A 27,516-nucleotide genomic window follows, 5' to 3' on the forward strand; every position below is an offset into this window, starting at 1 on the left:
AGGTGAATTGCGACCCCATTCATTTCAATGGGCCCATGCACACGACTGTGGTTTCCAAGGTCTGTGCATGGCTGAGGAGCCTGGACCGCAAAAAGAATGGGCATGTCTTATTACGGCCGTGTTTTACAGTCCAGGCTCATAAAAATTAATGCATGCGGCCATGTGCACGGCCCGCGATTTGTGGGTGACACTCCACAGGCGTCCGACCCGAAAATCACGGCCATGCACATGGCTACGGTCATGAGACCTTAGGTTGGGGCCATCCAGACACACACATTTTCACGACCTGGATGCAGTTTGTGTGTAGTGTTTGTTCATCCCACTTCTTTCTTAATGTACAGTATGTGTTGTACGAAAGGCAAATTAAAATTTGAATGATTCATGAGACTCTATGTATTCTTGTGTACTGTTGTGCCACAGCTGCTATCACGGCTATTATGCTAAAAAAAAATACTTCGTATTCCAATGCAGGGGCAGCATTGATAAGTATACAAATCCAGCATGTTGCTAGGCAACTACCCAAACTCATTTTGGCACTGCCTGGCAATTCCGTGCCTGCAAAGAGCATTTTCACTACAGTTTCCCTTTACGTGGTCCTTGCAGAGACGTAACTTGAATCTCCTGGGCCACAATGAAAAATCTGTAATAGGACTTTTTTAGCGAGCGGCATTAGGGCCCCCTCAGGATCCAGGTGGAAATGTTACCTCTGCACCCCTATAGCTACGCCTTGTCCTGGTGTATCCTGTATAGTGATTTACAATGGGTTATTTTTTTTCTTTTGATTTATGAAATTCCAGCAGCATGTAATATACTTGGCAGATATTTCCTTTTAATTTAACTCCTTTTTTTTTTTTCTTTTTTTTTTTTTTTTATATCCTCAAAAGTAGTTCTAGCTGCTAAGTGCTAAGCTTTAGTATTCTAATTCATTTGAGGCTCTGTTTCCTGAGGGCCAGTCACCAGTAAAGGTAACTGCCAAAAATAACAAGAATGTCTCTTTATATCCCAATATTCCAGCAACATCATTTGATCTGCTTCGACTTTAGTCTGGCTTTACCATCCAAATCGCATCAGAGCTTTCATTCTGTCCAGGCCTTTATTAGGACATTGGAAAAATGACGTTTTTTTCCTGATGGTGATTTCCATGAATGCGATCTGTGTGTTAGACTTTTTGCCTTTTATTTATTTTATATAATAGTGACCATACAAATGTTTGAATAAAGTATTTCAGCTTTGCACTTCAAAAGATCCCCAACCCTACCAGCACATGACTTGTCGTGTGTAGTTTTTGTCCCACAGAACTTATTAAAAAACAAAAACTTGGCAGAGCAAAATAATACAATATAACCTTGTGCTTAAACTTGAGCATTGTAAAGTAATCTTTATTACATTTTGCCATAATCTAACCTAGGGCACCCAAGGCACTTTAACCCATGTGCACTCTTAACTAGCTGGCAAAACCATAGCCAATGGTGATTATTGTTAAAGGGTAACTAAACGTTCAACAAACTTCTGGAGTGTCATAATGACCTGTCAGAAATTTTGATCGCTGGGGGTCTGAGCACTGAGACGTCCACCGATCGCTAAAACTAAGCGGCAGAAGCGCTCAACCGCTGCATCATTAATGATTCACCAACTCCTGGGCACTAGAACAGACTTCGAATGGAATGTCCCCACTTCCGGAGGAATTGCGATGCCACGGTACCACGTGGCCCGGCCCCAGAGAGAGGAAAACGCGACCACATTTTAAATGTAAGCCAATGTTAAAGGTAGTAATTGTTATATTGTTGCAATGTAGGAAGGGGGGAGGAAAATAAACAAACTGAAAACCCCTTTTAATCACAAACTCACAATTTTAGAACTTCCTTGCAGATGGATTGACAACTATTACTATGAATCTAAAATAAACTAGTTGTGTTAAAGGTCTACAGTGGAACTAATTTTGGCCTTCTACAAATATGAGTCAAAATGTAAATAAAAAATTGTAAACCTGGTGGTAGTGGGAATGTTCAGATGTAAGGAATTTTACTGATTTTTTTTAGAAGAAGAGCAAGGTATAAACATACTTGGCTAAACGCAGTTCTCTTGAGGATAAACAAGAAATGTGCATTATCTGATAACTAGATAGTCCATTAGGCCTTTCATTTCTTTCGGCATCATGTTTCTATGATTATGAATGAACCTACACATGTTAATAAAACTACTGTATATCCTGTAGCTGATGTTACTGCAATCATTGCAAAGCCACTTTATTTGTTTCTTCTATCTTCCAAATTTCCTAACCATTATTAAATCTTAGTAATTGATTTTCTTGTCATACTCACTAATACGTTATGTCATGTAGATTCTCATCTCTAGCAAAAGGAACGTTCATATCTGTGGCTAACTTCCATTCAGTAGTTTTGCTAGAACAAATTATTTTTGGAATTGACGTTAAATAATATGCAGGAGAACACTGACTTTTTACCACCTAAAATTGGCAGTGAACAGCAGCAGACAAGAAATGGAAATTGGCAGGTACCACTGGATGTACGGGAGTTCAAGGCCCCAGCAAGTGCCAACAATGAGCGGCAGTATGAGTCCCTTGGGTACTGGAGGTAAATAAAGAGATGGGATAGATTCAGCGTTCACGTGCAGTGCCGCCGTCAATAGCTACTGCTCTTCACTAATCTCTATCTAGAACACATTCTAAGCTACATTTGTCTCTTACAGATGACTGATTTTTCTACTCATCGATATATTCAATAAAATAGAAAGTTGTTTGTTGAGCACATACGTAGATATTACCAGATGTACTTTGCTAACTTTTATAGTTCATGTCATTTCAACATTTTCATCTGCTTGTGCCAATGCTTCTATATGGGTTATAAATGATTGTTCCTATTTTGTGTTACTCAGCCGTGCTTCATGTAAAACCAGAATTCGTATATTACTATAATGATCTATTGCTATTAAATCATGACTTGATGCTTCACATTATTTATTTCTATGCAAACCAAGGACCTAGATAGATGGATGCAGCATCTGGCTGAACCCGGTCATTCCAGGTTAGGATATGAGGATCACAGGTCAGCTTAGGTCGTGATATGAGCAGCGTCATTGGAAAATTGAGCATCATAACCTGATCTGTCGTGTTCAGCCAGGAATAGTATAGACATAGCATGTTCTAAACAAGTGCTTTTTGGGATATTACTATAGATGATAGGTATACCAATTGAAAGAATTTGCTAGCAATGTAAAGGATTTGTCTTCCATTAAGAGTTTCTTCATACCATCTCATCGCTTCTACTAAGATGTATAGGCATTTTAAGAATTTAGATTCGTACAAATGATATAAACTCATAATGCCCATTGATCATGTAATCCAATATTATCAGAATTCTAAAAATTATTTACGCATAAAAATGAATAATGCCAAATACGCAATACAGTTGTAGATGAGATTTTCTGCAAGGTGCAATCAGTCATCCTTTTCTATATACTTTGCTGGGTGACCTTCATCCTTGCTTAACATACTGAGGGAAGAGCTCTGTTTTTAGTTCATCATAATATGCTACCCCCTCTGCCCCTTTTCTATTCTGGAGTGCACTAGTTTCCCAGCTTTGCATATGAAAAGTTCTTCTTGTCTCACTTCCTGAGAACCTGAAGAGACAATACTGCTTGAGAACTTTCACAGCCGGGGGTGGGGGGAGTGTGAAAATGATGTCTTCCCCCCCCCCCCCCCCCAAGAAAAAGTTCTAAAAGACTGCAAATGTGTATACATCTGCATTTTTTTTTGCCAATGTGTAAAGCAGTGAAGTCATAAATATATTTTTAGAATATACATAAAACACATATACAAAACAGCATACTAGAAAATATATAAAATACAAAGTTGTAGCATCTGTTATCCGAAAGAAAAAGCAATGATCGACATGTTCTTAGTGTGTCAGGTTCTCTTCCTCTTTATTTCCCCCTATTCTGATTTGACAGTTTAGGTATTTAATGTTTTGTTTCCTTGCACAAAACCCTAATGAATAAACATTGGATCAAAAAATATAATAAAGAAAAACGAATGATCTGCTCTGCTGGAACATTCGGACATGATCAACATATCTTTTTTTTATATTCACTGCCAAACTGCGGAAGGGGGTCGTGTAAGGATCAGTACAAAGCATATTTTAAGACCTCTGCCATTTCCATAATGACCATTACAAAAATTCAATTTTGTAAAAATTAAGTGACTGGGAAACCGTGTTTTTTTTAATTTATGCTCCGTTTTCTTAAAACACTTACTGATACTGTATGTAAACTGTTTTGGAGAATCCCTTTCTTTGGGATAGTCGTCCAAGCTTAGTAGCCTCCATTATATGATGTCAAAAGAACAATTTTGCTTGGAGTTTCCCATTTTTTTTTAGTTTTACACTGTTTTCGCAGGTTCTTGGAGTTGCCTTTATCTTCTTCTATACCGCTGTTATTACTGTCCTGAACAATGTTTCATTGTATGTATGTATGTATGTTTTGCCTCATGGCAGCCTTTTTTGTTGTCTGTGTTTTCTCTTTTTCAAATAAGGGAAATTTAGAATGATAGAAAATTTATAGAGCGCTGCGAATTGACCACTGACACGATTTGGACAGTCGGCCTTTTTCCCAGTGAAGCAAATAAATCCTACACATCGGCCAAAGTTCGAAGGATGTTCCTTGGCAATGGGATTACTATACCGAATCTATGATATAGTTCGTAAAAAGACCGAAAAAGGGAAAATACGTGTGCCTGGCTCTGACAAATGCTTGTAGTCCCACACAAAAATGGTCACTCAATATGCTAGTACTTTATAGGCTGGTGTCTCCTTCATCTTTGCATGGATAGAGAATGTCCCCTCCACACACCCACTTGTCCATGTAAACCCTGACAGGCGCTATAGCTTTAAGATGCCGTGGGTTATTACATTTTATATATTAAATGGCACTGATTCTCTCTTATAATTTTACCCCTTGTTTTAGCTGGCCCGCCTTCTGTGAATGTGTTACTTTGGCAGCCAGGATCACAGGCGGCACTGAGCAAGTCGCTGGGCCGTTATTAACTTGTTTCTATGGCGACGGCTGCTCACAAGCCTGAGGACAAAAATGTTTTTATTCTGCTGTGGTGAACAAAGGGGTTCTGGTGATGCTTTGGACAAAATGATCTTTGAAAGCAAGAGACATTGATGTGTTTGTATTATGTAGTTTATATTCAGGGTTATTTTCGACCTCTGTACCTCACAATTTTGTACTTTTTTTTTTTTTTTTTTTTTCTTGTTTTAAATTTGTTGCCTTCCTATTATCTCATTCAGTCACATTTTTCTCAAACTTTTTTTTTTTTTTAATGCAGTGTACATCTGTGATATATATTGCACAAAGCAATTAGAGGCTTTAAATTCACAATCGTGCACACAATACAAAAACACTATCTGCCCTGTGCTATAAATGTGAACACAAATTGCCTATTTTTCTGGGACACTGGCCTTGAAATGAACTCTTTAGTTTATGCAAACATCAACTGTGCTAAACTATAGTAAAATGAAAGTTTATTCTAAATGTATGGGACATGTTTTTACGTGTGTGTGTGTGTGTGTGTGTGTGTGTATATGCATGCATATAGTGTGTGTGTGTGTATGTGTGTATATATATATATATATATATATATATATATATATATATATACACACACACAAATAGAAGGTAGCACTCCAAATTCAGTGGAAAAAAAATAGGATCACTTTTTAATCACCACTTGCGACGTTTCAGCTCTATCCCATTGGGCCTTTCTCAAGCAAAGGCCCCATGAAGTAGGGCTGAAACGTTGCAAGTGGTGATTGAAGTGATCCTATTTTTTCACTGAATTTGGAGAGCTGCCTTTGCTGTCCGGACATACGACCAATGTCCCAAATTTTATATATATATATATATATATATATATATATATATATATATATATATATATACACACACACTATCTCTCTCAAAGAAGCAGCACTCAAATTGCTTGTTATTGGTTTATCACGGCCTTTACAGATTACTATATAGGTTTTCAAGTGACGCGCGCGCGCGCGCACACACGCACACTCGCACACACACGCACACTAACTATATGGAGATTACAAAAACCACAGCTGATGAGTTCAATATCCAGTGTTTGCATGATTTTATTTTATACAATATTTTGTGATGCTACTGAAAAGGTGTCTACAAACATATGCCAAAATAGTTTGTCAACCAGCCACACTCTTCCCTCCAAAATTTTGTATCTACTGATTTCATGTGTAGTAGTAGTAATAATAATAATTCTATCTACATGGTGTTTTTTTTTGTCTTGAGTTCTCCCAGGATCCAAAACTTGTTGAATAAAGTGGTACCATTGTTGGTAATACTGGCATTTGGGCGTTATCGGCATTGTTGTGTGTTTTTGTATTTTTTCTTTTTTTTTTTTTTTGTGGGTGTAACTGGGTCATCATTATTTTTCCCCAGAGTGGAACAAATAGGGGTATTAAGCAGCACCACCCTGACAAATCACTGTACGGGAAAGAGGAGTGGTGCACTTAAGAGGGGTTGGAAAGGGGTTAGCAGATGGTGCTAGTCACCAGGGACGGCTGTTGTCCTGGCTTTTATTATTCCATCCTGCCGCACCAGATCTTTTTAGCAAGGAAATGCAAAATGACATATCCCAAAGGAAGGCTCTCTGAAAGATGTCGTTTTGATTTTCTGCCATTTTACTACATGACACATTTTGAGCATTTAGCCTTATGTATACATTCAACATGCTGAATGATGCTTTTGGCTGATGAGAGGCCTAGTATAATGTGTTTGGGGGCTTATGTGACATGGAGTGGAGCTTTCATATGATGAATGTTTGATTTCATTCTGTATAGTATAAAACCCAGAAGATTTAGTATTGGAATGTTCTGTATTTGAGGAACTCAAAGTATACTTCATAACAGCATAGCGATGAATATTGTCGTTGCAGTTAAACACCTGGTTTTGGTTCAGGCTTCTTCATCTCTGTTATCTGTCTATAGTTTGTGTCCATCCTGAATATTTGGTAAAATAGGGCAAGTCTGCAGGGACAAAGTCAACAATTTGTTTGGTCTATCTAGACAGTGAGGGTATGTTCACACGCTGAGCCAAAAACGTCTGAAAATACAGAGCTGTTTTCAAGGGAAAACAGCACCTGATTTTCAGACGTTTTTTGAGCAACTCACGTTTTTCGCGCCGTTTTCGTGCAGTTTTTTCGGCCGTTTTTGGAGCTGTTTTCAATAGTCTATGAGAAAACGGCTCCAAAAACGTCCCAAGAAGTGTCCTGCACTTCTTTTGACGAGGCTGTAATTTTACGCGTCGTTTTTTGACAGCTGTCAAACGACGACGCGTAAATTACAGGTTGTCTGCACAGTACGTCGGCAAACCCATTCAAATGAATGGGCAGATGTTTGCCTACGTATTGGAGCCGTATTTTCAGACGTAAAACAAGGCATAATACGCCTAGTTTACGTCTGAAAATAGGTTGTGTGAACCCAGCCTGAGATCCAATTTGATGACTTGATGTGGGTTTCTTTTTTTTTTTTTTAAATAATGTTTCGAATGTGTAAACTGCACGAGGGAAGAATTAGAATTCATACATTTATGATTTATGTTCAGAAGTTCTTTCACGTTTTTAAGCTTTGTATGACCGCGTAGCAAATACTAATGATAATATAGGGTGAGGTTTTTGCTAGTAGGTTTGAAGTAATTGTATCCAAAGTGGCTGCTAAGTAAAAGCAGATGGCAATCTAGGGAATCAAATAAAATCGACCACTAAGTGGATTAGGCAGCGAAAGGAGGGTAGGTGAATGATCATTGGAACTCCTGGTACGTCTGTGTGCCAGGCCTGCATATAGGAAATGTGTTACTGTACAAACCATTAACGGCTCAATGTCGAGAGTCTTCATAAATTATATATTTTACATTAGTCTTGTCTGTAGTAAAAACTGATTGCTCAGGATGTTAATTGGGAGCATTTGATTGATGCTTGTGGTCATAATTCAAGATTTACATTATGTTCTATATTTTTACTCCATTAGGTTTACTAGTCACAACAAAGTTTTTATTTGGTACGTCTAAATTTTGTCTGAAATCCAGTGGCTTTCCGATATTTTTTTTTTTTTTTTTAATGAGTAAAGTCTTCTCTACATTTGCTTTATTGTTGATGTTCATTTGTTTTCGTTCGCAATTTTGTACTTTTCCCGGGCCACTGGTCTGCGTTGCGGAATCTGGTGCCACTACATAATAATGACCTTTATTTATATAGCTTCCATACTTTTACATACAATTTAGGTCAGAGGTTTCTAGCCATGAACTAATAACAGTGTGTGAACAGGCAAAGAATGATGTCTATTGTCCTGTATTATTCACTTTGGAAACACTGCATTATTTTATGGGGTGGTAATGAATGGCACTGTGACCCACTTACAGAATATGAAATATTAGTCAGATGGTATTTCCCTTTCCAAATCAAGAAAAAATAAATTTGCATTTTCATAAGTTCTATACAGTAAAGTGAATAATTCCGCAACACCATGCAATTTAAGACCTTGGTCCTGAAAACAGATTTTGTACCGTTTGCTAGACACCAGATGGCTGAGTTAATGACGAGGGTATCAGCGAATGGCAAAATATGTAATCTGGGGCTTTTGAAGACTATAGAGCAGTATAAGCCATTCATTCTATGATGCATGAATCTTGTATTTGAATATCCAGGCTTTGTCCACAGGCACAAAATTTGTATTGGGGCACTAGCCATATAACATCATATATGTATATTTTTATGGTCCGTGATATAGGGATAAGTATTCGGATATTTACTGCAGTAAGGCCGAATTCAGACGAACGTGGGGAAACTCGTCCGAATTGCCCCGTGCAGGTCCCATTTTCACGGATCCCTATAGACTTGAGTCCATCAAGGGATCCGTGAAAACGGAACAAAATAGGACATGTTCTATTTTTCAACGGACCCTTCACACGGTCTGTTGAAACAATGGCCGTGTGAACAGCCCCACTGAAATACATGCGTCCGTGTGACGGTCGTTTTAACGGCCGTCACACGGACATATACTACGGTCGTCTGAATTCGGCCTAATGGAGCTGTGGAACAGTTTGAGTGCCATGTTCTCATTACATGTAATTATTTTATACTAAGAAGCTCAAAGTTTTTAGTTAACGTTCAAATGTCCCCTTGCAACTTCAGATTGGCTATTATGCCCCTTTATGTAATTTAAAGGTGGTCTTCTCTTCTAATAATCTGAACTGTAAAGGTATATCCCTATGGTTTTAGAGGGGTAGGCAAGTGATTGTGTAAGCTGTAATATCCATGGACACTGGCCCTCGCTCTCTTGCAGTGACTGATCACCGTAGGGCAATGTGCCTACAGGCCCCTGCGCTATAAATCTGGTGCTGGACAGAATAGTTATTAAATGTATCACTCGTGTTTGCCATGATACACAGTAAAATTTGATTTGCGTCCATCTGTCCTCCAGATTAAACATTAAAATTTAGATTCTGTTCTTCTCATGATCTGGAAATTCTGTCTGGGACTATTGCGGACGCTAGACAAAGATCATTTAATGTATTTTTTAAGAGACTCGATTAATGTGTAAAAGTGAATATAACCTTACAAATAATGCAAAATAATGGTCCCTTTTTATTGTTTTTAATTTAACAAAAAGGGGGAGGGTTAAAGCAGATCAGTCACATACTTATACAGCCCTGTCTGAGGGCAGCATAAAGAATTGACAGACTAACTTCCTGCGTGAAGTTACAATTTGCTATGAATCTATATAATATGCATGTTGCGTATCCAAATTTTGTTGAAATATAATAAATTGATTTGAAACCTAAAGATGTGACCGGCACAGTGATTTCAGCGTGCTGTCACTTATTAGTTTAGGAAAATTTCGTACTTATGCATACAGTGCTGGATGCACTTTGCAAGTACAAGTATGAGTCCAAACTTATTCATGCTCCCCCTGCCTCCCCCCACCCACCAGCCGCTGATTGACATTTTCCTCCCTATGCACAGTAATGGGGAGAAAAGTGTCAATCAGGTGCTGAATTGGGGGGGGGGGGGGGCAGCATGAATATACTTGGACTCATGCTTTCACTGTTGGAGTAAAGTTTAAGCACTAAATACTCCTAAACTACAAAACCTTAACTAATAAGTGACAGGAGCAGATTTCAGCATGCTATCACTTCTTTATGCTGCCCTCAGACAGGGTGGCATAAGTATATGACAGATCCTCTTTAAAAACCGTTATTGATTACTCGATTACACCAAGCCTCACAAATTGCTCATAAGTCACATGGCTTAGTGATCAGTGAATCCAGTTTTTCAACGTAATGGTTATTTGTCAAACACACAGATTCATTGTGTATGCTAGATGATGGTGAGCATCTAACTTGAAAGACCACCTCTGTGGGATCTTGGATAAACTTTACCCTTTTAGAAGCCAGTTCAAATACTCCAGGAGCCAATTTGACTTTTTTTTCTTAGTAGCCCAGTCATTAGAGTGCATATAGACCTCAACCGAAAACAACTCCAAAAGTAGCCAGTGGTACTTTTTTGCCCACCTGGTGCCTGGAATACGTGTTTGAGGATAGACAAACACACCCATACAATGTGCACACACAAACCCACTCATAAACAAGAAGCATGGCCCAAAAAAAAGTGCCCCTGGTACCATATGGAAGATATTTCCTTGTAACCAGCTGAGCTGACCCACATCTGTCTCTAGATTGTCCAATAGTTTTATCTACTCGCTTTGTCTCTGTCATCTCGCTAACTTTCCAGTCACATCGGTTAATCCCCTATTGTGTACTGGTAATCTACGGATTATATCAGTCCTAAATGCAGCTCAGTGATTTATAGATTATAGTGCTTAGATTCAATGCAGATTCTTTTTTTAATAAAAATGTTATTTCGCTGGATTATTTTTTTTAATTTTTTTTATGTGGTATTGTCTGTCCTTGTAGATGGTCACTAATAAGTTTGGTTACATGGTGCACACTTGGTTGGTATAATCGAGCTCACCATTTTATTACACGTGGTATATTGGGAGTTTTAGCATCAGTGGAAAGTCTTATTTGCAGCCAGTGTTTGACACACCAAGCAGTTTGCATCTTGATGATGACTAACTGCCTTTGGTTGCCAGGTAAATGTATTCTTATTAAAAAGTTTCTGTCGGGGTAAAGTAAAGCTTGCAATGTGTTAAAAAGAACATAATCCCTCTCTACTCCCTCGCCTAGCACATGTCAGTTCTGAATTGGCTGCTATATCGGAGTTATTCCTTTTACTTTTTTTGCCTAAGAGTTTAGTGACCCTTTAGGCCAAAAATCTTGGAAGCGAGTCCATCTCTACAGCCAACGTTTAGGATTTGCATGTAACCTGTGGGATTTTCTATAATCTCGCCTGTAAGGGCACAATGTGGGAATGTACTGGTTTTAGGGCATACATGGTACCAAAAACGCATTCGTAATACATCATTTCCCTAGTAAAAATGTCTCCCTTTCAGACGACGAGCAAACTCCTAATATAGCAGGGCAGTATAACTGGCAGAGCATACTGTAGTAAAATGTATACAATTATTTTAGTAAAAAGTGTAGTATTCACAAAGGTGAACCTCTAGCCACTTGCATTGGAGATCTACATATATATTTATGCGTTTCCAGAAAAAAGAAGTCGCCTTCAATGAAAAAAATGGTCGTCCTTTCTCCCTCACCCATTGCTTGGATTCCCCCAGTGGTATGGAACAGGGGTGGGCAGTCTGTCTGATGGGAAAACACCTTTAAAGGAGCATGCAGAGACGTTTATGACACATCCTCAGGATATGTCATAAATGTCAGATAGATGCGGGACCCACCTTTAGGACCCGCACCTATCTCTAGAACAGGGACCACTAAACTCTGTTCTACTGCTGTGTTGTGGCAGAAGCTCGCAATTTCTGACCATAAATTACGGAAACTGCGTCACTCGCATGCTACGCTGCTTCCATTCACTGCTTTAGGAGTTACGTAAACAGCGTAGCTCCACGAGCTACGCTGTTTCTGTACTTAATGGTTGGAAATGACACGCTTCAGCCACAACACAGAGCAGTAGAACGGAGTTTAGGGGGCCCTGTTCTAGAGATAGGCGTGGGACCCGCATCTATCTGACATTTGACATATCCTGTGGATATGTTATAAATGTCTCTGATGGGAAAACCCCTTTAACTTCCTTGCAACAGACTCCCATCAACAGGTGCCATTATAGTGAGAAAGTTATATACTATGATTTTCTTATGCTGTGGATAGGCTAAGGGCGCTTTTACACCGGCCAATTATCGGGCAAACGAGCATTCCCAGAACGCTCGTTCCCAATCATTGTCCTGTGTAAACAGGGCAACGATCAGCCAATGATTGATCAAATGCTTGTTGATCGGCTGATTTGTATTGTTTATGCAGCCGAAAATATTATAGTTGTCGGCAGCACATCCCCTGTATTACCAGGGAGACGTGTTGCCGACATGATACAAATGTATAGGGCCGAGCGATTGTAGTAACAAGCGCTCGTCCCCATACTAGCTCCTTGTGAAAGGTGCAAACGAGCGCCGATCAACGTTGTCTGGTTGGGCCGTGTAAGACCTCCCTAGTACATGTCAATCATCTGTCACTATTATGGCACCATCTCCGCTCCTATTACAATTTGTGCTTTAATAGACTAGATATTACAGGATCCTGCGGGGCTGGTACTTATAAGGAGACCAGGCAGATTGTGACTCCGCTCCATGTAGGCAGTGAAGGTGCCATAGAACAATTTATGTATTTTTTTTGTTACTTTTTTCATACTTGTTCAATATTGCATATTTCTGTAGTACACCGTATTCTTGGAATATCCAGTCCCTGAGAACATCCATTATAGTGATAAAACAGCTGGATAATGCTGGTGGAAAACTTTTTTATTTTTATTTTTCCAAAAGTAGCTCCCGCCAGAAAGTACAACCTTGTGTCTTAAGCAACATATGCTTTGTATTTCACTGCACTGAAATGTTAAGCGATTGTTTAGACAATGGTAACGTCTCCTTAGAACGCATGAGAATGAACTCTGTGACAACTGGAGGGGACATCTCATCTGCCATTGGCTATGAAATGCTTCCCATGGTAAAATATTTGCTTTAGCTAACTGATATTTACATGACCCGTCTTGGACATGTAGGGGTAGACACTGTTCAGCTGTTGACGTTTGGTCAACTTATCATGAAATGGATGTATAGAAACCCTGATTGGAGGAAGACTGGGGACATGTATTCAGAATATGACTAAGAGCTATAGTATGGTAACTGTCCGGATAACGGCATCCTGTTGCCGTTGGAGCTTTTCCTAAATAATTTTCTAAAGCATTTTTTAAGCTGATAAATAACAAAATAAATCACCAGTCTATGATATGTTTATAAACCTTGCTAATCCGTTGGTTTACTTGTTAGCAGTTTATTAGTTCTAATGGATCAACATCTCCTATCGCCTCTATTTCACTCATTTTGTGAATAACAAGGCGAGAGCAGAAAAATTTACAGAAAGTTTTATTTGTATTTGTATTTGTCTTTATATTGTAGGCGGCCGTACATGAAGTGTTTTTGTTTTTTAAAAAATATTTCTACTGAAAAGTATATTAGAAGTCACCAGACTATAAAGCAGGGTGGTTGACTTTTTTTTTTTTTTAATGGAAAGTACATGAAAAACTAGGTCAGTAGTGCCAGTCTATGCTGTTAATATTTACAGCTTAATGGACATCATGGACAGGTCCCTATTGATCTCATTTTCATGGACTGTCCTTGGTATAAAACCATTGGTGGGTGCCGCCTCAGTGCTGCATATTCTGAGTCTGGTGCTCTCTGCATGTTACAGACCCTTCTAAATTGTGAATTTAATGCATAATCTATCATTCCTTGGCCTTCTTTAGCTTAATGGAGAACTTGTCACCTCCCCTGACATGTCTATTTGAGTAAATACTTATATTCCCCATGAAATAACTATTCTGAAAAATATTTTCTTAGAACTCTGCCTTGTGCCGTTCCTCTGTTATTACTCCTAGAAATGAGGGGCATGGTTTTTGTTTTTTTTCTTCTTACGGAGATTATCCCTTTTAATGTATATGAGAGGTGTGCGGCTGGCTATAGTACTCTCTACAGACGTGACATATAGTGGGTTGTATGCTAGGGTGTCGCATTAAAAAGGCGTGATAGGTCCGATCACTTTCTTTTATAGTAAGATCAAATGTTGGTATTAAAAGATAGATTTATAAATGGTATCCTCTAATTTACAGAAAGGGTTTTTTTTTTTTGTTTTTTTTTTTTTTAAAACAAAAAAAAACAACAAAAAAAACAGATTTGCCTAAGCAGTCTTCTATACCACTACTATGTGCAATTTATAAATTCTAGCTTTTTATAACATGCAGTTTGCAGGCTATACCATCTCACTTGCCCATCTTACTCTACTGGCATCATGATGCTGTTGCATCTTATCAATCTCATGCACAGTTGTCTAACTTGTTCAGTCCTACTATTTCTCATTGGTATAAGACTGATTATAAAACGTCGCTCTAATTTTAATCCTATAATTTAGTACATTTAATACACTTTAATCCCAACAAACCGCACATGCCCATAGTACTTGTACCTTTGTGTTTTTTTAGAAACACTCAACAATAAATAAAATCTACCAACAAATTCCTCTCCTTGCCCAAAAGTCGTACGGTACTTAATGAATCGTTAGATCTCTATGAACAGTGTCCAATGTCCCCATATAGTGTGGTGGTAACTAGTAAAGCACCACGAGGTAACATCTGACATTAGAAGTTGTTGCACTTTCGTCTTTTATATAGTGCTTTGGATTTGCTTCCACAGCTGTGATGGGATAGATGGATGCATTGTTCTTTCAAATCTATTTTAGACGGTCAGATTTACAGTGTGAATGTCCCAGAAGAATACCAAGTGCTGGAAGTTCATCTCATGAGCCCGCCAGGCAGAATATTAATGTCAGGCTGCACACAGTGTTCTGCCACCTTGTTTTGCTATGTCTGCCACCACCTCTTGTATAATGAATTATTTTGTGCGGACTAAGCCATGCGTATATCTTACATGCTTGTTTGCTAGATTTATGTGGTGGGAAATGAAAGTGCCTTCAACTGCTTTCCATAAACACAAAAAGACAATTTTATACATGTGGATGACCTGACTGGAAATGTATATCTGTCCCGTTCACACAGTGCCGCCTTGTTGTAGTTTTCTCTAGTAGTGTTGGTATGTTTTTTTGTCCCAACATGGCATCCTTTGTTCTTATGACCTAGTTTTTTATTAATAGGGGAGACTACTTGCAGCTGCAGCACAGCTTGCCACAGTAGCCGTTGTATGCATTCGTGTGAAGTGGTCCCCATCTTTACTAATTCCTTCCTCTCTCACTATGTGCAGGTTGCTTTGAATGCTGTATTAAGTGCTTGGGAGGAGTTCCATATGCTTCACTGGTGGCGACCATTTTGTGCTTTTCTGGAGTGGCCCTCTTCTGCGGGTGTGGTCATGTGGCCCTCGCAACCACCGTGTCCATCCTGGAACAGCACTTCTCCTCGAATGCCAGTGACCACGCTCTTCTTACTGAAGTGTGAGTATTTACATTGAACTGCTAAATGCTTAAGAGGTCAAGGCCTTACACCACGGGCTAAAAATCTGTAGAGTATGGTGACACAAGGTTGGAAACGTTCACTTGGATTCAAAATCGACATACACTTTTATATTATACAAGATAATGTAGTAGTAATGTCGCCTACATTCATCCAGGAAATGTAAACCCTACTGTAAATGTCTATAAAACAATCTTTACAATTTTAGTGGAGGGAAATGACCTAATTCACTCGTAAAGGGTGTTTACACCAATATCCATAAAAGAAGATTGAGCATTGTTTAGATGTCCAAGACTTTGAGACCTATGGTACATTGTGACGTACGACAACTTTTTATATATTTTTTTCTAATACATGGCAGTAACATAACCGTGTCTTCAGAAACTGCTGTCGTAGCGTTATAATGGAACCTCTTTATGACTAATGTTTGAGGCCCATATTACAGATCTCTTATAGGGACTGCGTAATATAAAGCCATGGATACACGGTTATCTATACACACTTGTACAACAGTTATACCTGTAATATCTCAATGCTGGTGTTGTGAACACTGCAGAAGGCATTGTTCATAGTAACATTGTCGCAGTAGACGGGTTTATTGATCCCTAGTGATCTATACCAGGCCTTGCAGTGTGTACGTTTATTGAACATTCTTACTATCTATGGACTTACACAGTTAGAGCATTGGAGACATGACATAAGGTTTTTTGGGGAAGGAGAATTTTGGACTTTACTGTCTATAGTGCCTAGCTAGTGTGCACGCTGTAATGTTCACCTCTTAGGGTAGTGATAGCAGGTAACCTTCGCAGGTAGAATTTCTTAAAATCGTTCCGCAAAAAATAATTAATATAATAAACCAAGAAGCGCGATAAGCTCACATCACAATGCGCTCCTATTGCAAGTAAATGCACAGAGATTGCACAATGCACCAGCAATCCATTGCACACAAAAAAAAGGCATGTAAAAATATGATTGTATAATGAAAATATCTTCGCGACCTATTGTGAAGCTATATGAAATGTGTATTGTTCTACAGAATCCAGTTAATGCAGTATGTGATCTACGGAATTGCTTCCTTCTTCTTTCTGTATGGAATCATTCTGCTGGCAGAGGGTTTCTACACCACCAGCGCAGTGAAGGAAATGCACAGTGAATTTAAAACCACGGCTTGTGGACGATGCATCAGTGGAATGGTAAGACTGCTGCTTCATTGTAAAAGTTAATTTAGTTTACCCTGGAAAGTTAGGCAGGATTGTTTTTTTTTTTAGATCTATACAGTTATTGTTAAAAAAAAATAAATGGGTAAAGGCCCGTCAAGTTAATCCACAGGAAGGCTAACACAATATTATTATGACTGTACATGTCAGTGGCAGCACACATTGACGCTTTACATATCTGCTTATTTTCCTATATGTGCCCCTAGGTCTTTGACACTTCGGATCTGTTGGGCACTTAGGTTGGAAAACATTTGTATCTTTCATTTGTTTTTTTATACCATTATAAGCATGTAGCGCTATTCTTGCTATCAAAATGACAGGAACCCCCCGATGGAAGTCAATAGGGTCACCGTATGGATCTGTCGTACGACGGATCTTTCAGAGCTAGCTTTGACGCTAGTTTGAATAGAGCCTAAGATGAGCATCTGAAAAGATAATGTGATATTAAAATTAGTCTTGTGTCTGGAATATTTGGGCTGGGATAAATTGTGTTTTGAGGATATTGGTTTAACAATTTGTTGCACTTATTTTTTCTTGTTTTGCTTTATCAGTTTGTGTTTCTTACCTACATCTTGGGGGTGGCCTGGCTTGGAGTGTTTGGCTTTTCTGCAGTTCCTGTTTTCATGTTTTACAACATCTGGTCATCTTGTGAAGTTCTTAAAGGGCTGCCTGTAAATTATACTACTACTGCGGAACAGATATGTGTGGACATCCGGCAGTATGGTATGTTTTTTTAATTTCTGTTTATGTAGTGCCAACAGTCCTTGTTCCCCAATGAGGCTCTCAATCTAAACTCCCATTCTCAAACAAACTATGGACAATTTCTTAGGAAGCTGAATAACCTCACAGTATGTTTTTTGGAGTGTTAAGGACACAGACACAGGGAGAAGATACAAACTCCATGCAGATGTTGTCCTTGGTCTGATTTAAACCCAGAACCCCAGTGCTGCAAGTCAACAGTGTTAACCACTGGACCACCATGCTGCCCATAAAGCCACAAACCAGTTTTGTTGAATAGAAACAGATTTATAACGGTTTCTACGTACTGCTGAATAGTTTCTTCCTTCTCCATCTCTACCTATCTCCGTGTATGAGAGGTTCCCAGGAAATGTAGCAAGAGGTGCAATTGACATCAGAGGACAAAGGCTCGTCTTTATGTGTTTTGCCTTCATTATTAATAGGTCCATTGCCGACCCAGTAGGGACAGGTAATGCTCTACTTTCTCAATACCAGTAACTTAGCACAGCAATTCTGTAATGACAGGACTTTTGCAGGAAGAAGCCAAAGCATGCAGGGGGAAGAAGAGGATCATCAGGTGTCCTCTTCCTTGAACAGGGTGCATGTGAGAGAGTTAAAGGAGTAGAGTCGTATATCAAAGGGAGTTAGAGTGAGACCTAGAGAGAGAAGAACTGACATCAAGAGAAATGAGAATAACATTACCGGAACACTCCAGCAAAAACGGACACACACTGGGGCAGATTTACTAATGCTGTCTAATATTTAGACAGGGTAAGCTTAGACCAGACAGAATATGCCCAAAGTTTATCAACACATTTGACGCATCTTGCTAGACAAGTTAGATACTTTTTCTTTTACCACCTCTTGGTTTTCTTAGTTTACACCAGTTTTATTGTGGCAACATTTGGCGCAATTGTGGCACGTTTCAAGCCACCACCCTTTCCACAAGACTACGTCTTCAGGGCGTACGTGTCGTGTCTTAAAATTTGGCACTCGGCAATTTGAGCCCGAATTCTAGTGCACTTTGAATAGTAAATCTGCCCCTCTGTGTTATGCCTAGTCAAGAACCAGAATTCATACTTTTTTCTTATAATTAAGAGTCCATAATATTGATTCTTTGTTTGGACACAAATGGTCAGTGGGTGAAGAATAGAGAAGACACCTGAGTTTTTGCAGTGGGCTCACATAATTGTGTTTCTAAACAGGTATCATTCCATGGAGTGCCTTGCCTGGAAAAGCTTGTGGATCAGCATTGGGGAACATCTGCAGCACCAATGAGGTATTTATCCTGAAATCCATTACTGAAGACAAATAATAATAATCTGAGAAGCAGAAATATTTTGGGGTAAATAAAATAAAAGGGTAGTCTCCCTACAAACATCCAATGTATATGGGTTCCCCCACATAAGATAAACCTTTCAGTAATTGGAATTAATTTCCAGAAAATGCCTTTATTCCTGTATCTATTTTGTCACCATCCTCCTGACAGGCTCTTTGTTCTATGTTGCCTTTGCATATGGCCACCAGTGGTGCTCATACGTGCACAGAGCTTCTTTGCTCATCCTCCCTACCCCAGTCATGCTTCTACAAAGTGTGCACAGGCTCTGCATACACCGTATTTCCCTGCCCAACCTCACGTACACATAGAAATAAATGGGGCCACTCCAGTCATGCGCTGTATGCTGGCAAGATAGCTGTAGGGTACAGTGCGTGCTGAAGCAGTCATTGATTTCTATGAACCAGTGTACTGGTGGCCAGGATGGGAACTACATTCCATGATCTAGAAGCGAGAACATTTTCCTGATTCCTTCAATTCAATAAAAATGATTGGAAGGAGCTTATGTGCACAAGAAAGTGATCTGTTTTGCGTTCTGGGAATTGGCAGTCATCTAAGACGGTCAACTTGCAAATTTATACCCATATAAAGTCTTTCCATACCTATATCTATTGTTCTATTAAAAAAGGCTGAGTTGAGACAACCGCTTTAATTCTTATGCATATTATGGCAGGCCAGGAGATTAAACATATTATATAAAAATGTGACGCTTGTAACTTTCATTCCAGCTGAACTGCTTATTAATATAAGGCTTTGTTTATCTACTGTATGTTTTATATGCTCATTCTGTCATTTCTCTTCTAGTTCTACATGTCCTACCACCTTTTTATTGTGGCCTGTGCTGGGGCAGGTGCTACAGTTATTGCACTGGTGAGTATGAATAAAGGTCTCGTGTAATTGTCACTTCTTAGATTACAAGTAATTAAAGTTGTTGGTTTATTTTACATTTTGCTGTTAGAAGCGTCTAAGGTGCTGTGCTCACAAAAATGCACAAGCTGTCTGACAAAACATGTTAAAGCAATAGCTCAGCTACTTATTTTCAGACCTGGTATGTACAAGCTATGCATTCGTTAGTATGAAATAATGATTCCCATGTTGTATGGTCTTGGGACCAGTTAAAATCTATAGATATATGCCACACACACATACAAGTGTAGGTATACAAACATTGTCAGTAGCCCATGGTGTTCTTCAATGGTTAAAGAGTAAACCGGAAAACTGGTTAAACCATCATTCAAGATACTGCCCACCAAGTAACGTGGGTAACCAAACTAAAACCCATAGTCCACTGGCAAAACGTAATATTCATGCCCCTGAAAAGCTAACCCTCAACTCGACTACATTTAGTTTTTTGGTATTCAATGACTAGTCTCCCTGTGGTCAAACTGCAGTACATTAAAGTTGACTGAAAGAAGTTGTCTCTTATGAGACAACCTCCTAATGCAGAGTTTGGATACTGCAGCGATCTGCTGATTTTACCGACACCCGGCAAACTGCTGATTTTGCTGAGATAAATGGCTGTCCATGTAATAGATGGGCAGCTCGAGTCCACCAGAGCAGGAGTAGCTCTGTAAAAGCAGTGCTCTGTTCTGGCTCCTAGAGAGGATCCCCCATTGGCAGACTGACCCTTGAAAATGTAACCTGTGATGTGACTTTGAAATTCTGCAACATTGTGTGCGGTTTTTTAAGATCAGCCAATTGCATTTTCCTTTTTACCCCATTTAAGACCATAAAGGACAGATTCCTATTTTAGATCATCCTGAAGGGAGTTGAGGAAAATGTGTAAATAGTTCAGTTGGGGAACCTACAAAAGACGCATGTTTCTAATTAGGGATTACGATTTTATATATCAAAAAATAAATTACCAGCACTCAAAAAAATACAAGTGGGTGCCAGCAAACAGACGTGATCCACAGTCCATCTAATACAAACTAAAAAACTGCAGCACTTCCAAACATATCCAAAAAAGTGATAAGAATCACTTTTTTTTTTGGATATCCTTGGAAGTGTTGCAATATTTTAGTTTGTATTTTATATATCATATAGCAGGCCATATACACAGGCTATATATCGTCTTATCACAAAGGCTTTTGTATATTTAATGGAGAAAAATAATGCTGTATAAAAACAAATAGTAGTTATTCTATATTTAAAGGGGTTGCCCTGGATTAGAAAACATGGCTGCTTTCTTCCAGACAGCACACGCCTGTCCATGGGTTGTGTTTGGTATTGTAGCTTGGCTCCAATGAAGTGAATGAGGTTGAGCTAATCCCACACACAACCTGTGGACAAGTGTGGCACTGTTTTTGGAAAAAAGCAGCCATGTTTTTCTATCCCTGGACAACCCCTTTTTCAGTGTGGTTTTTTTTTTTTTTGGCGCTGGATAAAAGACTATCCTGCTGTGAATACACATTATTGTCTTTCTGCATGCTTGGCCTTTCTTTTTGTTATCTTGAGTATTGTAGTTTTTTTGTAAACCCAGATGTTATATAGTAAAGCATCAACAACACTGATTTAAGAATAATGGTCTAAAATATTGAATATTAATTCGGACTGAACCCTAAAAATCTTCAGTTCGGTCGTCACATTGTCCAGTACTTCATATTGAAGGACACGCATTGCTATTGGATTGGGTCCTTAATCCTGGCCAATCCCACCAATTCTATCATGAAGACATTAGTCACAATCTTTAAATGAGAATTTAGCTGAGTGATTTCCAAGGCTGCGTGAGGCATTCCAGTGCCATATCTTATACTCCTTTCATTTTGTTCTTTTCCACCAGCTGATCTACATGATGGCAACCACATATAACTATGCCGTTTTGAAGTTTAAGAGTCGGGAGGATTGCTGCACTAAATTCTAATCTGTTTTAGTCACAGCATTAGAAAGACTGCATTATTGTAGCGTAAACTACCACTGACACTCTGGACTAAAACCCAGTCTAGCATTTACAATATTCTATGATTACTATGTTTTTTTTGTTTTTCATTTTGTATATAGCAAGTTTCACTCAATAGCATCATAGAGTAATATTAAAAATATATTGTATGTAAAACACAACGATATGAGATCTGGCTAAATTCTGTTACTTAAAGCAAGGCACATTCACTTGGCGTCTATTGAATGATGTTATAACACGTGCCTTCTCTGCTGGTCCAACATCCCTTACATGCGGTACATTTATACACACGATGTTGGATGATCGGGGCAGATGGAGCTTCATTACTGCCACAACTACATTTACAGAATATGTATTTTTTTTTTGTACAAACTATTACTAACTAATAACAGAGCTAATTTGCCCTTATTGGCCAAAATTATTTGTAGGTGCTCTTTCATGATTTTTTTTACTGTTTTGCGAAATGCACTTGTACAGTTGAAATAAATATTGGTAACAGATTATTATTTATTAGCCAGATCTCAGACAAAAGGTGAGGCTAATAGACCCTTGAGCAGTAGATTCAAGACCAATGATTTGATACGCCATTAATGGAGGCCTGGCTGGCCAAGCAAGGACGACACAAGGAAGTGATGTGTGGCAGGAAATAGTGCAGAGAAGGAAGGTGTGTCACATACTTATCACTGGATACATGACCTGGAAGTTTGAAAGAAGAATATAAGCACTAGCAATAAATTCATTTTTATAACCTATTTTTGTAGTTGAATAAAGTGGCAATAAACACTAATTTGTGGCCTGCATGCTTCTGTGTATACGTTTTTACCTCCACAGGTTTATTAATAGATGAAGAATAATTAAGGCGCCTTCCATCATTTCTGTTCTCATATGTACTGAGGTTTTCCCTCACTCATGTACATGCCTGTCTGATAAAATATCCCTTTTATATCTCCTCAAAATAAAATGATTTATATCCTTTTTATTTGTTTTGAGGGGTTTGTTGCTTTAACCAACTGGCAAACACATTTACTCTATATTCATTTTATTCCTGGCTCCCTAACTTACTTCGTTGCTTTCCTCACCCTTTGTTTTTCAACCATAGTAAAGCAAGTGCATGCCTAAATATAAAGTTATTAATGTACACTACAGGGTTATAAAAGCCTATTAACTCTTATTTATTATTAAACTACTACTATTACTTTTAGTACTCTAATAACCTGCTTGCTTTGCCTCTTGACACGTTTACTAGCTATCGTGCTCACCCTTCTCTTGCAGATCCACTTCCTCATGATTCTGGCTTCTAATTGGGCCTACTTAAAGGATGCAAGCAAAATGCAGGCCTACCAAGACATTAAAGTTAAAGAAGAACAAGAACTTCAAGACATCCAGTCACGGTCAAAAGAACAGCTCAATTCTTACACATAAAATCTTACCGGTGACACCACATGGAAAGCAGTAGCCTTCATGATTAATCCATTAATGCAGATGTGTGCCATTAAAAAAAACCTGAACGAGTTACCAGACATTATTAAAACTGCAGCGTGTACCAATATTCTTAATATTCCCCCCACACTGTGATCTCAGGCGTTTTAAAATGAAGCACTTTATAAGGTATCAGTGTTTTTCTCCTCCAGTGGAATACACGTTTCCTAAATGGAGGAAGCAGATGTAGAGAGGCAGCGGGTTCTCATATAAACTACTTGCATCTATTATGTTTATTTCGATTATGTTCAGGCCCATGTTAGATTTGTATAAAATGTTGCCATTTTTAAATGAATTAATGGCCCAGAAACATTTGTACATATAATACTGATCATTTAAAAAATGCTCAAAGGAGCTGAAGTGGTACAAACATCTACTGTGCATCAGGGCCATCATGTTCTGTTCTGTTTTTTTTCCCTTCTAAAAATATAGGGCACCAATCATCTACACTGCATAGACAGCCAATTTTTGAGCAGAACCAATTCTATGGGGAGTGTGTAGTTTTACAGAAAGTATTCGAGTCAAACTGCATAAGATCTCATTCACGTGACCAGATTGTAAGGGCCTGTACACATCAGCGTTTGGCTTTACTCTTCTGCTCCGTCAGAGCAGAACAATTTAAAAAATAAAAATAGAAGCGCAGGTTCCCCTTGGAACGATTGAGACAACAGACACCCTACGGATCCCATTGACTTTAGTGGGTTAAATTGGGGTGTCCATGGTTTTACTGGAAACAATAGTGCAGAATTCTGCTCTATTGTTTACGATATTTTCGGCTGGGTCTGTGACTGAGGAGCCTCCAACACAGATGTGAACAGGTCCTAATTCTTAGTTCCCTTTCATAACTTTTTGGCAAACAGGAATGGATCCCCGCAAAGTAAGATCCGTTCATATTTTTGGCCAAAAAATTCAGAAGACCACAAGGACCTCAGGTCTGGTAATGTAAACAAGACCTAACACCTTTTTAGTTTCTTGGTGAACTGGGAGATGTTGCCTGGGAAATGGCTGCCTGCATTGTGTGTTTAGATGATGGGTCCAAGTTAACACATCTTAATTAATAGTGTTAGTTTTAGGTAACGATGATCAAAAAAATTACAGTGGTGCATTGAATATATAGTATTACATAGTTGCTGTAGGTCATTCCGATTTCTGTAGTTGGCTGTGATTTTTGTTTTGACAGTTGCACTTCTAAAATATTTAAAAAATAAATAAAAAAGTGAAAAAATACATAAAAATCCAAACAAATGTGAACTATAGATGATGATGTCCAGTCTACTTGACCTAAAGATATTACTAATTGTTGATATGTTAACAGAGTGTTCAGGTATTTTGTTTGGTTACAATTCTGAAAGGAAATTTTTGTTTTTGACAATTTCAAAATTGAGGCGTATATTGTACTTAGAGAAAATGTTACCATAATAGCCTAGCTTTTTGTTGAAGCCAATGCATGGAAATCTTGTAATTCTTTCTACTGCAATGCAGGTGATTGTTTTAGCCCAGTGTCCTAATGTATGGATAACGAAGGCAATGTCTTAATTTTTTTTCTATTCCATGTAGTTCATTGAAGTTTTCTTTTTGAGATCCTGTTTAGTGTAATTATTTTTATGTAAAAAAAAAAAAAAAAGCATTTACCTTTTGCTATGTATAAATTTTTGTAACCTAACAGTGAATCAATATTTTCTATCAGTGCCAAGGGCTTCCTGTAGTTATATCCAAGTGTTATAATAAATATTTGTAGATAAACCTCATGGTTCTGTGGTTTTAATTTTTTTTTACAATGCATATCGGCTATTAAACTTGTTTAAAGCTTACTTTAAAAGTGTCACTTAAAAATCATTTATAGATAAAACTGACATTTTATAGCTTCACTATTTTGATGAATGTGTAATCATGAGACATAATGCAAAAGGAGAGGACATCCTCGTTTACAGAAGTGCATTACATTTAAAGTGTAGCTAAACCTACATCATAGCGAGACCTACATCATAGTGACATGTCAGAAGTTTGGATTGGTGGGGGTGCGAGCACAGAGACCCCCACCAATAAAAACTTCTGACATGTCTCTGAGACATGTCAGAAGTTTTCCGAACATTTAGCTACACATTAATTTGTCAAACATTGATGAATTTTAGACACTGATTTAAAGCTGTCTGATTTCTTGCATATAATCGGGCATGTCATAAGCAATAATATTTGAATGACTATTTAATTTTCCACCCCTTTTTTGAGGATTTTTAGACAGGCTGTTCATTCTGGAAGCCGAAGCTGCTTTTCTCACCCCAAGGGAGGGTCAGCTTTTTTTTTTTCCCCTGTCTATTTCTAACCCTGCACAATCTATAATGTAACATGAACAGGATGTCTTCAATTTCACTCCAGTAGACCAGGATACAACTGTGTAGCACACAGAGGGTTCAGGCACTGGCAGATACCTTGGCAGATGGGTGAGGCTCAGAAGACCGTTTGTAAAAGGAAGGAAGCCTCAGGCAGCTGGATACAGACTGGCAGTAGACCGCAGGATAGAGATAGATGGCGGGTAACAGGATACGAACTGGTAGCTGGACGCAGGCTGGCAGCAGGTGCAGACTAGAATCGGGATGCAAACCGGAACTTTTGCAGGACAACTAGGTGGCACCAAAGTTGCTCAGGCACCATGTGAACTGAGGAAGTGCCTTAAATAGTCCAGGAACAATCCCATTGGTTTGTGGAACTTTGCAATGCGCGCACTGGCCATTTAAGGGGGGCTCAGAGTGTGCACCTAGGAAGGACACAGCTGCGAGCAGGAGGAGAGGCAGTCAGAAGAAGTCAGCGGTCATGCAGGACAAGGCCGCCGGTTAGGCAGGTACGAGACCAAGCAGCATTACAAAAACAACGAGACCTACATCTGTTATACACCAACTGACATTTGTTCTCTTAAAAAAAAAATATATATATATATTTATTGTATGTGGAAATAAAATATACTGCCCCATGATGGCTTAAGTGCTCAGTGAAAGCCACACATGCCAAACAATAATCAAAATATAGGTCAGTCTTTGTAATTCTAAAAGATTGTAGAAAATAAATTATTCACAACATTCCTAAAATTGGCCAAGACATTAAAAATAATCTAGAACAAATCCTTCCACTTAGAATGCTAGGAAACAATTTCTCCATAGTCCTATTGTAGACAGGGGTTAAAGACTCAGATATATTCAACAAATTCAGTTACAAGAATTGGCCTTTGACGAAATTTCCACATCAAATAAAAACATGCTGTGCTGGTCACACAAATGATTAGTGTCAAGATTCAAAGGACTTGGATTCATCGTGGAGAGAGGAAATGACTGTTTACCAGAAGTCATCGTCCGCTTCTCCGGTGGAGTGAGCTGTTATACTGAGAAAAAAAAAGCAAAATTATCTTAAGAGACAGAACGATGCATGGTTAGCCTCACAATTAGGTCATTTATAGACATAGCACAGAACGGAGGAGTACGCCGCAGCGCTAGAAACCGATCGGAATCATTTTCCAAGTGAAATCTTGGAAAAATTATTGGACTGATGAGTAAAAACGTGTGGAGATGAATTGTCCAAATGACTAAGGGCTTGTTCTTATTTTCATCCGTATTTCTATTTATTTTGCAGCTACAACTAGGGATCAAATATGAACAGAATTACAAATGAAAATAAGAGTCTGCATATGTTGCAAGGCTCCATTGATACAATGCTGCATTAACAAAACGACCATGTAAATGCCCTATGTGAACGCAGGCAGACAATTACATGAGCACGTGGAAGTCTAAGGTCAATGATTCGAACAATCTGCTATTCACAGGTCAAATATTCAGAAAGTAGTCATTGGAGTTCTCCTGTAAGGCAGCCTAAACATATCAGGGATGGAATTACAAAGAAATCTAATGAATATCAAACTTTGGACTTGTTTACACGTCCTTATTTATGGTTAGTGTTCTTGTAGTCTTTTTTGGGGGGAGAAAAATAGGAGGGGAAGTGTAAACGTGTGGTAATGAAAAGACAAAGCCATGCAGGAAGTTTACCTCATCCCCATTTCTTACCTTTCATTAGATAGTTTTTCCTCTGCCGACACCTCTTCGAAGATTTCTTTAGTAATCTTTATAAAAAAAATATATATATAAAATTATATTAACCTCTTAGCGACATCTGC

At 38.6% G+C, this 27,516-nt stretch overlaps 2 protein-coding genes across 7 annotated transcripts in view; one reads left to right on the top strand and one right to left on the bottom strand.

Annotated features, from left to right (window-relative positions):
- The window catches only part of GPM6B (glycoprotein M6B), a 112,731-nt gene extending 87,626 nt beyond the window's left edge, over window positions 1-25,105 (top strand). For 2 of the 6 annotated variants that reach the window (XM_075852788.1, XM_075852787.1), the window contains exons 2-8: window positions 2,481-2,594; window positions 15,483-15,669; window positions 16,725-16,881; window positions 17,457-17,628; window positions 18,849-18,922; window positions 19,784-19,849; window positions 23,151-25,105. In XM_075852788.1, coding sequence (XP_075708903.1) covers window positions 2,481-2,594; window positions 15,483-15,669; window positions 16,725-16,881; window positions 17,457-17,628; window positions 18,849-18,922; window positions 19,784-19,849; window positions 23,151-23,300 — 920 coding nt within the window. In that variant the 3' untranslated portion in view covers window positions 23,301-25,105. Of the gene's footprint in view, window positions 1-2,480; window positions 2,595-15,482; window positions 15,670-16,724; window positions 16,882-17,456; window positions 17,629-18,848; window positions 18,923-19,783; window positions 19,850-21,761; window positions 22,666-23,150 lie in introns of those variants that run through there. The other 4 variants (XM_075852791.1, XM_075852790.1, XM_075852789.1 and 1 more) reach the window with 3 other exon arrangements.
- A 340-nt stretch (window positions 25,106-25,445) lies between these two features.
- OFD1 (OFD1 centriole and centriolar satellite protein) overlaps window positions 25,446-27,516 on the bottom strand; it is a 61,001-nt gene continuing 58,930 nt past the window's right edge. The window contains exons 22-23 of the mRNA XM_075852793.1: window positions 27,407-27,462; window positions 25,446-26,730 (exon numbers count right to left, since the gene is read on the bottom strand). Of these exons, the coding sequence (XP_075708908.1) occupies window positions 26,685-26,730; window positions 27,407-27,462 (102 nt within the window). The 3' untranslated portion in view covers window positions 25,446-26,684. The remainder of the gene's footprint in view (window positions 26,731-27,406; window positions 27,463-27,516) is intronic.

This window comes from Rhinoderma darwinii, chromosome 2 (assembly GCF_050947455.1).
Source record: "Rhinoderma darwinii isolate aRhiDar2 chromosome 2, aRhiDar2.hap1, whole genome shotgun sequence".
NCBI classification, from domain to species: domain Eukaryota; kingdom Metazoa; phylum Chordata; class Amphibia; order Anura; family Rhinodermatidae; genus Rhinoderma; species Rhinoderma darwinii.